Genomic DNA, 15,592 nt, shown 5'->3' with positions numbered 1-15,592 from the left:
ATAATGATAATTAATAATAATTATTTTATATTATTTGTATTAATATATTAATAGTTGATGATGATAATTAATACTTGATGATGATTATATAATAACAATAATATCTAAGAAATAAATTAATATTACTATTTTAATAATTAGATTTAATAATATAATAATATTTAATAATAATGATTGGGTCGGATAGCGCAAAATTGCATCATAATCCGTTTTGACGCAATTTGATTGATTGTGCTTTTGACCTAAACCATATTCCTCCTAATAATAATAGCAATAATAATGAGTAAAGCTATAATAAACAAAATAATATATAATAATAATAATAATATAAAAATAAATAATAATAATAAGAAGAAGAATTAGTAAAATAAATTAGACCAACATAACAATAATATTTAACAAAATGGTTATAAAAGAATGGAGTTGAACTGAACTGAATTGAGCTGAACTGAACTAAACTGAAATTAAGTTGGAGAGAACAGACCCTTAAGAGTGGGAACAAACTTTAGCTCCAAGAACAAAAACACATAACTTCGATGAAGCTTATAAAAAATGTAATGTTTATTTATGGTATACATCTTGTGGAGAAAGATTTTTAATCTAAGTCAAGATATTCATTTTGTGTACTTTAAGTGTCTATCATATGATATGTTTAATAATCTAGTAACTTGGAATTTTTGAACTAAAGGTTCTCCAAGTTATTAGATAAGTTTGTTGCTGTTTTTGGTTTGAAAATCAGTTGAGGAGATGTGGCATAAAACGTGGAGCTAACAATTTAGAGTTCTCCAACAAACTCGTTGCACTCACTCACTCACTCACTCACTAACGGATAGTGATGGAAGTTTATTTCCGTTGCAAAAATCGTGGAGCAAGTGGAGCGAAAATAGAGCCATGTTCCTTATTCCATTACAAGTGCGCATCATGGAGGATGTGGAGCTTTAAAAACGTAGAAGAAGGAGAAATGGAGCAGCTATAAGAGGAAGATTATTCGAAGAAAAGATAGAACTTTCAAGCTTAAAAAGTCGATCATTAACTAGAAAGTTTTTCTGCAATCTTTCTTCTTATACATATCATTATCATTGTAATATTTTGAGTATTTGGCTGAGAGAAAATTCTGAGAATATCCTTGAGATTTGAGAGAAAAAAAAAAAGAGAAAAGTGAAGATCTCAAGTGAAGTCAAAGTGAGTGTCATTAGTTCAGGAGAACTGAGTGACTAGGAACAAGTTCCTAGAAGAACATAAAAGGTCCATTTAGAGGTGGCCCGGCCCGACACGAGCCCGCTCGAGGCCCGGCCCTTGTTCGCTACGTGGGCTGCGGGCCTGTCACGATCAAGAAATTTTATTTCTGGCCCGCACCGGCACGAGCTCGCGTGGGCCGGCCCGCGGGCCGAACGCTCCTTTCAAAAATACAAAAAAAAAACATAAAACATGGGTCAGGCCCGCCTGAAGCACGAGCCCGGCCCATGGACAAATTTTTGAAATTTCAAGCCTGGCTCGGCCCGCCATTTCTCAAGCTTGCGGGCCGAGCCCGTGAACAGACCCGACCCATGCCCACCTCTTGGTCCATTAATAGGTTGTAAACAATACAGTCTTTTGGCCTATTATAGTAAAGAGAGTTTGAGTTAGAATCCCTAGTGGTCAAGGTTTTTCATCCTATTGGGCTTACAAAGTTCTCCTTGTGAAAATCTTGCGTGTCTTTTCTCTTATGTTTTTGAGTTATATTAGTACCGCAATTTAAATTCGAAAATTTTCCCTCAACTACAATTCATCCCCCCTTCTTGTAGTTGGTTTAGTGTTCATACTAGAACAACAGTATTTTTCGAGTTCCACCCACTCATTTTAAAAAAATTAATTTTTAAAATCTTTCCCAGTGGAGTCGCCAAATTATAGGGTGGAGGCGAGGATCTCGGAGTTGGCAAGGGAGGGTTGGGAGTAGGTTTGTAAGTTCGGTTTTTGGTTTGATTTGGGGCAAAACATAACCAAACCGAAAGAAATTCGATTTTCACATTTCAAATCCAAATCAAAATTCATACCAAACCAAACCGAAATAACAAAACCAAAATCAAAGCGAACCAAAAAACCGAAATTCTTTTATGATGCAAAAAATTGTATTCCAAATCTTACAAATAATACGAAAATGATCAAGATTCAAATCATAATACATAGAAGAATTATTTCAAATCATAACTAAAGCTTATCATTGAAGTACTAGAACTCCCAATTTCGAGCTCCTAATTCAAAGTCCACCACAAAGATTTCGAGATCTATAATTCGGGTGAGAGAGAAATGAGTTGGGCGAGAGAAACGGATGGAAGAGAGACGACATGTGAGGAGATCAAGACAGAGAAGAGGTTTGGGAGGATAGAGTGGGGTTGGGGAGGAGAGAGAAGAAATTAGGGTTTTCTTAATTGTTATGGGCTGATAAAATGAGAGTGGAAGGGAAATGTTGGGCGAGGATGACTAAAACTTCCCCTTATCTTTTTGAAACATCAGAACCCATATAGGATAGGCAAAGTTCGATTTAGTTTGGTTTTTCAATTTTTTCAAAATAAAAACCGAACCAAACCAAAAAAAATGATAATTTTCCAATCCAAACCAAATCGAATCTTGAAAAAAAAAACCAAATTATTAATTCGATTTGGTTTGATTCGGTTTCTGATTTTGAACCAAATAATTTGCACCCATAGCTAGGAGGGGATGGGAGGCAGAGGAGTAGAAGGGGGAATAAAGGAGGAGATAAAACGAGAAGAAAGAAAAAAAATTTATTAAATTTTTTAAGCTATTAAACCGTCATAACTCATTGGGCCAATTTGTAAACAATGATGCATAGTTGAAACCACTCATAAATAATACTTAGTTAGAACTGAAAATAATAAAACGCTCATAATTAAAGTATTCCTACCAATTCAATATTGAAGGTGGTAACCACCTAGCTAGCTCATTGTAAGAGGAGAATTATCATGAACCGTGTAAAATTTTCTCATGTTATAGACTTTATAAGGACGCAAGAGATAAATATGACAACAGATTACCAAAGAAAATTTCTCATGTTTAGACTATAACTATATATCTTTTTCCTATGAACCCGGAGAAAACAATTCAAAAGAAGGAAGATCCAGGAAAAGTAAGTAAGCAGTTATTAACTAACTAATGGTTTTCGTGTCTTCTGAATCACTAAAGTTTTTTACCAACGAAAAACCTACTCTACTTTTGCTTGTTTTACAATGTTATTATTTTGATAACTAAACGTTTACCAAAAGAAAAATGGTTGCACTAAGATTGCACTTGTAATTTGTAAAGCAATATTGGTAAATTAAGGAAGAGACGAAGAGTCCATTATTGAGAATAGGTGAGAGAGTGCTTTCTGATCTCTCCATTTCCATTTACTTCTCTTTTTGTGACTTTATTTGGTCTAAAGTTAAAGTATTCTTTAATCATCATATTTAGGTAAAGATGACCTGCTGCAAGCACAGTAGATCCAACAGATTTTTAGTAGCGACAAACTTTACATTAACAACTCATAGTATTATAGGTTGAGGTTGATATATGAGATCCTTCAAGAATTTGGTTCTTACCATTGGAAATTTCTAGTAATGCATTATACCACACCCTTTTTGTGGTGCTATGTATCTTGATCATGAGGAACATTTATTCGCATTTTTTTTTAGGTAGGTAAGATGAAGAGCTCTAGCTACCAGGTCGGAACCTCTCGCAGAAACCCAGCTCAAGTTAGCAGGTTAAACATAATATTGGGAGTGGGAGAGGGGAGGTATAAAGGGACGTCATTCCTCAAAGTTTCCTTATTGCGGATCGAACCTTCAACCTCAAGGTTCAAAATGTGCAATCCTTTTCAATAGTCAAACTTAACTTGATACATTTATTCGCATATCGAGATTACGCTTGAGTTGGTGAACTTTTTTTTTCACTAATTATATAATGACACTAACCCAACCCTAATGAGAGAAACTATGAGCATGTAATATTGTCAAAGATTTTGGTACACTACGACACGCATAAACTGTAAAGTAGTGCATGGTGCATACAATTACAGCACAACCTCCCTGGACATAACATGCTATATAGCAGCATTTCCTTCATAAAAAAAGTTGTTCATCCCAACTATAAAAAGGAATTCTAATCTTTACATTAGGTACCAAATCCATTATAAGTTTGACTTACTATTTACACTAACTAATTTCATTTACTAACTCCATAGATTCCCGGCTAAAAATGTTCAAAAGTTCTAACACTTTATATCAATAAAAACAAGAAAAAAAACTTACCTTACATTCTACATTTTCATGTTAGCCTTAAGCAAAGCAACAGCAAAATACTAAATAGCCAGAAAGTTTGCAATGGCCCAGAAACAAGATGATGTAGGTGAAGGGAGAAAATCCATGGCAGCAGAAAAACTGTTGAGGTTAGTGTGCATATGTAATAGTAGCAGAAGTGATTTGTCACAGAGAGCTCACTACCCTTCAATGCTCAAATATCCGAAAGGAGTCTCGATGTCGAAAACAGATAAAATGGAAGAATCAAAAGCTTTGTTTAGTGTGATGGGAATGACTTGTTCTGCTTGTGCTGCTTCTGTTGAGAAAGCTATCAAGCGACTTCCGGGTATTCAAGAGGCCATTGTTGATGTTTTGAATAACAGGGCACAAGTCATTTTTTATCCCTCTTTTGCCAATGTGAGTTCATTCTCTTCATCTTTTACAAGTACTATTGTATAGCGTATACTTCTTTTGTAGTTACAACATGTTGACTTTTACATTATTTGTATAGTACTTTTTTGATCGAATTCTATAAAAGAGTATATAAAAACAGGCTCTAATACCTAACACCAAGATGTTCGATTATTTTCAATGTATATTTTCAAAATGTCAAAACTTTCACAAGTGTCCACTAGAAGATAAGTGAGTATATCTATGGTATACATCGAGAAACGTAAAAATCAAAGTGTTGGACGGACAACAAAAGATGGATGGAATTATATTCTTGGTTACCTTTCATCTCTTCTTACCATAAGAAAGAGGAAAAATAAGCTCTGGGATGTGTTTGTTTTGATGGGAATTTGAGCTTGTTTTCAGATGGTGGAACTTGGGTATTGTTCCCCCATAATCTATGGAATAATCTAAATGGCTAATTAAAGAATTTTAATGGTGGTATAATATCGTTGCTAATCTATCAACACTGTCAAATGTTGTATAGGTGGAACTAATACTCGAAACCATAGTTGATGCTGGCTTCGAAGCTACATTGATTGATGATGATATTAGTAACGGAAGCAATCAAGTATGCCGGGTACAGATAAGGGGAATGACTTGCACAACTTGTGCAAATGCAGTTGAAGCTAGTCTCCTAGGAGTTCATGGTGTTAAAAAGGCACAAGTTGCTTTAGCAACTGAAGAAGCAGAGATTCATTATGATCCAAAGGTGGTGACTTACAACGAGCTACTTGAAGCTGTAGAAGATACGGGGTTCGAAGCTGTACTTATCAGTACAGGAGAAGATAGATGCAAAGTACAACTGAAAGTTGACGGCGTAAGAACTGATCATTCTTGGAGAATGATTGAAAGCTCACTTGAAGCACTTCCTGGTGTCGAAACCATAAACACGGATGCGAAGCTTGAGAAAGTATCGGTTTCCTACAAGTCTGATATCACAGGACCAAGAAGCATTATTGAAGTGATCGAATCAATAGGACCTGGGCATATCAAGGCTAAGATATATCCTGAAGAACAAGGAAAGAATTCCCATAAACAAGAAGAAATCAAGCAATATTATCAATCATTGTTGTGGAGTTTAATCTTTATGATTCCTGTATTTCTGACATCTATGGTTTTCATGTATATCCCGGGTGTCAGTCATGTATTACACACCAAAGTTGTGAAGATGCTGACAGTTGGTGAGATTATAAGGTGGGTTTTAGCAACTCCTGTACAGTTCATTATTGGTAGGAGATTTTATGTTGGATCATACAATGCATTAAGGCACGGTTCTGCTAATATGGATGTTTTGATTGCTTTGGGAACAAACGCAGCTTACTTCTACTCAGTCTACACTGTACTTAGAGCTGCTACATCTGACACATTCGAAGGAACGGATTTCTTTGAGACTAGTTCTATGCTTATTACATTTGTACTTCTAGGGAAGTATCTAGAAGTTTTGGCGAAGGGGAAGACATCAGCAGCAATTGCCAAGCTTATGAACTTGGCCCCTGAGACAGCAACATTGTTGACCCTTGATACAGATGGAAATGTCATAAATGAAAAAGATATAGATAGTAGATTGATACAAAAGAATGATGTACTTAAAATCATTCCAGGGTCAAAAGTAGCCTGTGACGGTTATGTAGTTTGGGGACAAAGCTATGTCAATGAAAGCATGATAACAGGAGAATCTCGGCCAGTACCCAAGAGGAAGGGCGATATGGTCATAGGAGGGACAGTTAATCAGAACGGGGCATTGCATATTAAGGCAACACGAGTTGGATCAGAAAGCGCACTTTCTCAAATAGTACGTCTGGTTGAATCAGCACAGATGAACAAAGCGCCTGTGCAAAAGCTTGCTGATCGTATTTCCAGATTTTTTGTGCCTTTGGTTAGTTAACATATTGATTCTACGGGTTTCTTTCTGTTGATTGCCCAATATGTGCTAAGACTCCTACAGGTTATCCTTTGTGCAGTTTCAACTTGGCTTGCATGGTACCTAGCTGGAAAATTTCACAGTTACCCTGAATCTTGGATACCTCCATCCATGGACAGCTTTGAGCTTGCATTACAGTTCGGCATCTCTGTCATGGTCATAGCCTGCCCTTGTGCTCTAGGTTTGGCAACACCAACTGCGGTTATGGTTGGTACAGGAATTGGGGCATCTCAAGGTGTCCTAATCAAAGGAGGCCAAGCTCTTGAAACTGCTCACAAGGTATGTTGAACATCACTATGCACTCTTCTATTTACTATTAAAAACTTGTATAGCAACTAGGAAAAAATGAGGCCGAGCTGATGTTGATAGTAGAATACAACAGTACTAAAATTTTCTTGAACTTATTGTAGGTGAATTGCATTGTGTTTGATAAGACTGGGACTCTTACAGAGGGCAAGCCGGTAGTTGTGAGCACGCGACTTCTGACACAAATGGCGCTCCGAGACTTCTATGAACTAGTTGCTGCTGTTGAGGTAGTTCATCTATCCAAGAACTTGTTGATTCTGAAGTCTTAATCATACATTCCCATCTGTTAACAAAACCCTCCCATCGTATTCTGAAGAGTTCTGTATACCTTTGATTTTAAAATCTAGCTTCACTTCTTGACCATTTAACATATCATGAAACCTTAATAATAATAAAAAGCTAGGGTATGATTTTCAGGTTAACAGTGAGCACCCATTAGCAAAGGCCATCGTTGAGTATGCCAAGAAGTTTAAAGAAGATAAAGAAAACCAAACCTGGGAAGAAGCAAGTGAGTTTATCGCCATTAGTGGTCATGGTGTGAAGGCCATCGTCAGTAACACGGAAATTCTTATCGGAAATAAGAGCTTGATGTTAGACCAAGGAATCACCATCCCTTCTCAGGCAGAGGAATTACTTTCTGATGCTGAATGTATGGCTCAGACAGGTATACTAGTATCCATTAGTCGTGAAGTTAAAGGAATTATAGCAATTTCTGATCCTCTGAAGCCAAGTGCACCTGAAGTCATATCTATTCTGAAGTCCATGAATGTTGAGAGCATCATGGTAACGGGTGACAACAAGGGAACCGCCAACTCCATTGCTGAACAAGTCGGAATAGATAATGTCATTGCTGAAGCCAAACCCGAGCAGAAAGCAGAGAAAGTGAAGAAATTACAGGTAAGATTTTTAAAAGACAGTTTTTTTTCAGTATCTTTCCACTTTCTGAACTTTAATGATCCTGTAATACATAATTTCCTTTGTAAGAGAACTTTCTAAAACGAAATATCTTACTAATGATAAATGCAGGCAGAAGGTTACATAGTGGCAATGGTAGGAGATGGTATAAATGATTCACCTGCATTGGTCGCCGCTGATGTTGGAATGGCAATCGGTGCAGGAACAGACATTGCCATTGAAGCAGCAGATATAGTTCTCATGAGGAGCAACTTAGAGGACGTTATAACTGCCATCGACCTCTCAAGAAAAACTTTCTCTAGGATACGCTTGAATTATATATGGGCTTTGGGTTACAATGTGCTCGGAATCCCGATCGCAGCTGGCATTTTGTTCCCTTCACTTAGGTTTCGATTACCACCATGGATTGCAGGAGCTGCAATGGCTGCATCATCCGTCAGTGTTGTTTGTTGGTCCCTCTTGTTGAAGAATTACAGAAGACCAAAGATACTGGACACCCTTGAAGTTAAGGAAATAAGGGTTGAATGAAAATGTGTCCTTTCATGGTATGATGATGGTTTACATTGAATACAATTAACCTCCAACTTCTAGTTGTGAATATATAGCAGGTAAAGAAAAAGCAATAAGTTGGTTGAATTTGTACTTAGCTAGTTAGGCTTCATTGGTTGGATAGAATACATTTTCAACGGGAAATAGGAAAAACGTATTTCCAAAGGGAAATGCAATTGTCAGTTAGTTTTCCTTTGTTTGGTTTCTTACAAAAAAAAGTCTAAAACCAAAAGAAAAAGGAAAATGGAGGTGCGAGGATGGATCCGAGTTAGGGAGGATATCGTGGTATTCCCTCCACTGGAAAGGAAAACGATTTCCATCATTGAGTGGACTATTTTCCCCCCTTTTCTAACCAAATAAAGGAGAACAGGAAAATGATTTCATAAAAATGTTTTCTTGCCAACCACTCTGTTGGGCTCCGTTTGGTAGGGCATAAAATAGTTTACTGAAAAACTATTTTCCTCTATTTTCAATTTTACATTGTTTGGTTAACAAAGGAGTGTAAAAGCATCTTCCCTAGGAGTAAAATTGCTTTCTCAATGAAGGAAAATCATTTTTCCTTCAAAATTAAGGGAAAATTGTTTTCCTTCCTTTTCCTTATCTCTCTTGTACACTCCTCTTGGCTCTCACTACCTCCTTACTTTCTTTTTCATTTTCGTTTCATCATATTTCTTACATGGAACCAAACAACGGAAACTAATTTCAGATTTGTGATTTTCACCCAAGCAAACGGAGCCTTAAAGAAAATGTAAATGGGCAGATGAAGTGGGGAAAGGCATTATAATATCATGATATCATCTATGTCCATTCAAAAGTTATAATGTAAGCAATATCATATAGAATTAATACTTCTCAACAATAAAGTTGCAAGCAAAGAGCAATAGTCAATGTTCACCATCTTTTACATCTTTGAATGCAATCTTGCATTAGAACTGGCTGCAGTTAAATCACGTTCTCTTTGCTTCTGAAATTTTGCCTTGGCTCTGAAGAGAACTCCATGAACATCATCGAAATGGGGATGTGTTGCAACTTTTGTAGCTTCAATCCAAGCTCGAACCTTCTTGTATGGATTTAGTATCCTAGCACGATCCTTCTCATCCAAAACCTAAAAACCAGATAAAACTGAATGTCACTCTTCCTTCTTACCGGAATAGTCACCAACGAATACTTAAGAGTATCTTTTTAACTCTTGAAGTGTATTTCACCGGAAAAAAAATTCAACATTACCGTAGGCCTTATACAGCATGATGAAAACAAAAAATAATTATCAAGGAAAAATGGAAACAGAAAAATATTAATAGAGTTTAAAGTTCTCACCTCTAACTGCATGATCTCACAGACAAGACTCAGGTCAGCTATAGATGGCGATTTACTACCTAGTAGGAACTTTCCACTCCCCTCGAGCCAGACTGATTCAATTGTCGCCAAGGACGAATCCAATACTTTTTCAGCTCTAGCAGCAGCTTGAGAATCTAATGGTCTGCCAAGTGCTGGGCCAAGTGTAGTATTTACAACATATCTCACTGGATAGCAAAAATCAATTAATTATTATACTAAAAACCACAGCCACAATGCTCTGAAATAAAGATGAAGAACGTGTGAGGCTACCAGCCATGTTACGAGATTACTGTTTCCAGCAAAAAAGTATGTATGTCATAGTTGATGACTGATATATTATGGATTTTCGTCAATAACATGCAGAGTTTTTTAGATCAGAGAGAGAAGAATAGACACATTGGACATGTAATAGAGAGGTCGGAGAGATTGAGAACAGAAAAGGAAAAGGAGAAGAGAATCACCGTACTTGCTCCATAACGTAGATTCAAGTGATGCCAATCCAGCACTGAATGGATCTTAGCTCTCTTAGAAACATCAGCAGGATACCTTGAACAATAAAGATGATCAATGATGAGTTGTAGGCCATAGATTGAAACATAACAGGTAACTTGAGTTGAAATCAGAAATATGCTAGATGATGGGGCAAGTATGGTCCGAGAAGTACTATAAATGAAAGAACGAGTCAGAGTTTTCGTGAAAGCAGAGGAGGTTCTCACCAATGATCAGCTATTCCAGGAAATGCACAAGATAGATAAATAAGGATTGCATGGCTGCAAAAGTTTCAGGTCATGGTCAGTGAAATACAATATACGAAATAACAAGATGCATACAGTTGATATGTTTGAACTGCACTGATTTCAGGAGGTTTTAAATAAGGAAAGCTAGCACATTGCAAGAAGAAATCACGAGAATGAGCATTGTGATTCACAAGACAGTAGCGTATTTGCAGAAAAGCTGCTAAAGTCGACCACATTTTATATAATGCAACTAGATCAATGAAAGGTAATAGAATAATAAGTGCAAGCAACCCACTATTTATGTTCCTGATATGAAATTTTCCCAATATTAGCACCCTTAGCAATCTGTAACAAAGCTCTTCCCTGTAGAATATATGACTTCCATCAACGATTGTTTGAGTATGCTATTGTTGACTGACAGCTTTTCCTTTAGTGGCTGCGGCCAAAGAGGACATCCATGACAAGCTAAAATTTTGGAAAAAAAACCTTGAGTCACAAGGGTTTAAGTTGAGTGTAGGCCTGTATGGCATACTTGGAAAGTAAGTTTGGGGAAGGCAGGTTGAACTGGAATTCATGATTAAGGAAAATATCCATCGATTTCAGATACCTAGTAACAGTTGCGAATCGTCCATGCCAGCTCTTAAAGTTTTACCAAAGTCCAACACTTATATCCAAGTGTGAGCATTTCAGGTGGTGTTTCTTGCATATTAAACCATTCTAGAACAGATTAAATCAAGATTGAAGTGATTAGAGATTAAGGGGATGCAACGTCTATCAACGGTAAAATGTAGGAAACATGACAAGGTATTATGAAAAGGTATCCAAATGACAAAAATACACGGAGGTATATATCAATAGGAATTATGAAAAGGTATCCAAATGAAAAGTACGGAGAATCTACTACTAATACTACTACTTACTATGACTACAATTCTGAACGATGATGTTGAACAATAATAATAATAATACTCTCTCCCTCCCAAAATAATCTTCCATATAACTACCTACTATTCGAATGTCCCAAACTTCCAGTTTGTGTAAACTAAAAGTTAATCTTCTAAATAATTTCTTTCCCTTAATACTTCCCACTACATTAACCCTTTTTCTCTTTTTCATCAGACTTTTTTTTCCTCTTCATTTACCTCCACTTTTCTTGCATACATCCAATAACTATTTTTAAACTTGTGCAAAAATCAAACATCAACTTGTTCTCCCCAAATCTTATGCCAAAACTAGAAGAGGAAAAAAACATTCTTAACTCTTTGCTTATTATGTTCTTGCATTATATAAGACCAAAATATGCGGGTCCTGTAAAAGCTCCTTCTTTTATAGGCCTTTATGGCATGAGCTGCATACATATGGTCATTCTAACACCCTACTTGAAAAGAATCTATCCTTAGATGTTGCTGTTGTTTTTGCTTGAATGGTGGCAAACCATGTATCTTCCTTAATCACTCTGAATGCTGCTAACTTGCTAGAACATAAGAAACTTAAAGTAGAAGAAAACAGCTTCTCCACTCACTACTAGATCTGAGATGAGAGTAGTACAATTTTCCTTTCCATGTTGTTGCACCAATCAAGGACTATAATTTTCACTTATTTGCTGAATCCCTGTAGCTAATTTTCTTTGCAGGATGATCAACTTCTCAGTCTTTCAAGTCATTAAGTCAGTACAGAGAATTAACTTATTAGAATACCAAATATGCCAACAAAATAGGAAATAGAGAAGGGAAATGGAATGACCATCTAATCTCATTAAGGGACCACTCTAGTCTGAGATGTAAATGTAAGAATTACCTTTCATACAGCTTAAATCTTCCATCAACTATTGCAGGAACTTGCCGCAGTGGGTTTATCTCTGGATTTGGTGATCATGAACAAGTTACATGATAAGCTTTTTAGTAGTTAAAGAACACAAGCGTCATTAAAAGAAGAAGAAAGAATATAATGAATGGATCAATACAGATATTCGGTAAGCAGGGAAGGAAGGTAGAATGAACAGCCAGCAAACTTCTCCATTAAATTTCATAGATATTCAGACAAAATACTCTATTCATTAACTTAACACTTCTCTCTCGACTCACAGCCTATACAACGGAACCAATCGTTGAATATTAGAAGAGAAAATTTTGAGCTGCCAAGGGGTTCTTTCTCTCATATGCAGTAAGAAAAATTTGCCTCACTCAAGCAAAATGCAAATCAGCTCTACAATTTTTAACGAAATTGATCAAGCTGAGTCTCCTCTCCAACAATTGCTTCTATTACTTTAAAACCCACAAAGAATATACATAAAATATGCCTTTCTCATGCTTGGAACAAGATTTAGTTCCTAAACTTTTGAGCACTATTTCAAAACAATCAAAATAATTTTAACTCAAAGATCTTCCCATAAATGATAAAAGCAATTCGACGATTAAGTACTTGCGAATGTCTTTGAGATACATGCATGGTTAGTTATTAGCAAACATGATAGCTGCAATTCCCACTGTTGAACTATGCCTTAAATTATTTATCAGTTTTGGGTTTAGGCCCATCTGTTTAGGTTAAGTAGTAGGGAACTATATAAACCCTAATATTAAACTCTGCCTCTGTATTTTGTACTCTCTCCTAAACATAATAAAATCGTTTATGTTCCCATGGACGTAGCTAAACACATTGTTAATTTGTTAGTGAGCCACGTTAATTCTCGTGTCGATTGTTCATTATCTTTGCTATCATTAGTTGCATGTGTTACAACACCCACAACAAACATAAACTGATTTATCAAAGTTTCCCAATTAAAAGTAGCAAAATTTCCCAAGAATACAATTTACTGCAAACAAAACACGGGAAAAGAATTTCACATGAAACTAATACATCTTTATACCAATTGGAAAAAGTTATAGTTCAATTTAATTCCTGTTTGAACAATTTTAGTTATCAGACATTCATAAAACCTAAATCAGCGAAATTCTCAACCACAATTAGAACGAAAAATTGGGGAAAAGAAATTTACCAGCAAATTCTTGAGAAAAATGCTGGCGCTTAAAAAGATCAATTCTAACCTCCTCGAAATTGATTTTGTTAAGCCTGCAACAAATAAAAAAAAATCAAAGTAAAACCCTCAATCAAGTACCAAATTGAAGAGAAATAGAAGACGAAATTTAAAGGAAGAGAGAGAAAAATTGAATACTTGCAGAATAAAATCACAGCTCGAGAAGGCTGCGACATACGATCCGCAAAAACTTTGAGAGTCATCTTAAAAAAAGTTTAGATAAAGTACGCTGATATCTGATTATTTGAGCAAGATTAAGTTTTGTAAATAGAATTGCTGCGAATGCTAGTTTGCAGTGCACTACGGCGCCAATTTGGAAGTGAAAGGACATGAAAGATCTGAGATTGGAAGAAGTTGATCAGGTGGGCCCGTCCATACTAGTTATAAATGATCATACATTTTAGGATTTTTTTTTATCATAAATTACTTTTAATTTTCAATTTTTTGCGAGAAACTACCTTATTAAAAAATTATTGTCCTAAGGGTGCGTTCTCTTCAACTTATTGGACCTTATCTGAACTGAATTTATTGTAACTTATTAAACTTGATTGGACCTGATTCAACTTATTGGACCTGATTGAGGGTGCGTTCTGCTTAACTTAAAAAATTAAGTTTCAGGTCCAATAAGTTCAGATAAGTTGCAATAAGGTCTAAATAAGAGCAATAAGTTCCAATAAGGTCTAATAAGATCCAATAAGTTCCAATCAGGTGCAATAAGTTCCAATCAGGTCTAATAAGGTCCAATAAGGTCCAAATAGTCAATGTTTAATAAATATTTGTATTATTGTCCATTATTTTGTTATTCATAATTTCATATCACTATTAGCTGATGATGTTATTATTAGAATTTTAATTAAAGTACCACAATGATTATATAATATTATACTTGTATTAGTGTATTATTTTATTATTTATTTGTATTATGTCTATTATTTCATTATTCATATTACTATTAGTTGATTATGTTATTATTAGAATTTTTTATTAAAGTACCACAATGTATAGTATTATACTTGAATTATTGTCTATTATTTGATTATTCATATTGCTATTAAATAATATTATAATCATGGTCAAATAATTAAGGTTAACAATAATAATAATTATAATTACAATATTTTGCAATAATAATTATAATTACATTATTTTATTATTTATTTGTATTATGTCTATTATTTTATTATTTATTTGTATTATGTCTATTATTTTATTATTTATTTGTATTATGTCTATTATTTTATATTCATATTAAAAATTTTGCTTTTCTACTAATGTTTTATAAAATCAAAACAAGACTATTAGATATATTAGTGGTGAAAGTTATGTATAGGCAAATATATAAATAGTAATTTTTTTTTGTTAAATTAATTATCATAAGAGATAATTAATAATCATTATTTTTTAAAGGACGAATTATGATAATTATTACTCCATAAAAAATTTTGAGGGGTAGTATTTACGTTAGTGGTAATATTTATGTTATTAATGATCAATTTTTTTGTCTAATAAGGTCAAATAAGTTTCAATCAGGTCCAATAAGGTCTAATAAGTTTCAATCAGGTCCAATAAGGTCTAATAAGTTTCAATCAGGGCCAATAATGTCTAATAAGTTTCAATAAGGTCAATAAGGTCCAATAAGGTCCAATAAGTTGAATCAGGTCCAATCAGGTTTAATAAGTTCCAATAAGTTCAGTTCAGGTTCAATAAGTTCAGTTCAGATAAGGTCCAATAAGTTCAGAGCCAATAAGTTGAATAGAACGCACCCTTAGTGATATCATATTAAGGTACAATATTAATAAATGAAATTTTTCTTACCCGGGACATAGCCCGGACCTAATAACTAGTTAACCCCTAATTGGAGTCATTTAACTCAATTTATCATCAATATGGAAAATTTTGTATGATTCATTTCAATATGTACTCTCAATATGCTATTTTTCAATCTTAATTAATTATTAATTGATCATATTAATGGTCAAATATGTGTGTCTCGAAAAAAAATAGATAAAAAGGGTAATTCTTTGTCGAAAGGAAAGCCTTGCTTATGCCTTCTTATGTTCACTAATAG

At 34.9% G+C, this 15,592-nt stretch overlaps 2 protein-coding genes across 3 annotated transcripts; one reads left to right on the top strand and one right to left on the bottom strand.

Moving 5' to 3' along the window:
* Positions 1-4,130: 4,130 nt before the first annotated feature.
* Positions 4,131-8,911, top strand: LOC104892288 (probable copper-transporting ATPase HMA5). The gene is made up of 6 exons (XM_010678173.4): positions 4,131-4,688; positions 5,209-6,600; positions 6,670-6,924; positions 7,056-7,178; positions 7,369-7,848; positions 7,978-8,911. Exons 1-6 carry the CDS (start codon positions 4,356-4,358, stop codon positions 8,392-8,394), a joined length of 3,000 nt encoding a protein of 999 aa, XP_010676475.2. The 5' UTR covers positions 4,131-4,355; the 3' UTR covers positions 8,395-8,911.
* Positions 8,912-9,181: 270 nt separating this feature from the next.
* LOC104892287 (glutathione S-transferase T1) lies at positions 9,182-13,879 on the bottom strand. Of its 2 annotated transcripts, XM_010678171.4 has the most exons (7): positions 13,663-13,878; positions 13,486-13,559; positions 12,288-12,348; positions 10,470-10,523; positions 10,220-10,299; positions 9,733-9,938; positions 9,182-9,520 (listed from the first exon to the last, which is right to left on the bottom strand). In XM_010678171.4, exons 1-7 carry the CDS (start codon positions 13,725-13,727, stop codon positions 9,317-9,319), a joined length of 744 nt encoding a protein of 247 aa, XP_010676473.2. In that variant the 5' UTR covers positions 13,728-13,878; the 3' UTR covers positions 9,182-9,316. The 2 variants fall into 2 exon arrangements, with proteins under 2 accessions (XP_010676473.2, XP_057250875.1); XM_057394892.1 differs by lacking the exon at positions 10,470-10,523 and having other exon boundaries at positions 13,663-13,879.
* Positions 13,880-15,592: the final 1,713 nt, after the last annotated feature.

Source organism: Beta vulgaris, chromosome 5 (assembly GCF_026745355.1).
Source record: "Beta vulgaris subsp. vulgaris cultivar EL10 chromosome 5, EL10.2, whole genome shotgun sequence".
In the NCBI taxonomy this organism is placed as follows: domain Eukaryota; kingdom Viridiplantae; phylum Streptophyta; class Magnoliopsida; order Caryophyllales; family Amaranthaceae; genus Beta; species Beta vulgaris.
Note: the sequence above shows the minus strand (reverse complement) of the source record. Positions and strands in the feature narration are given on the sequence as shown.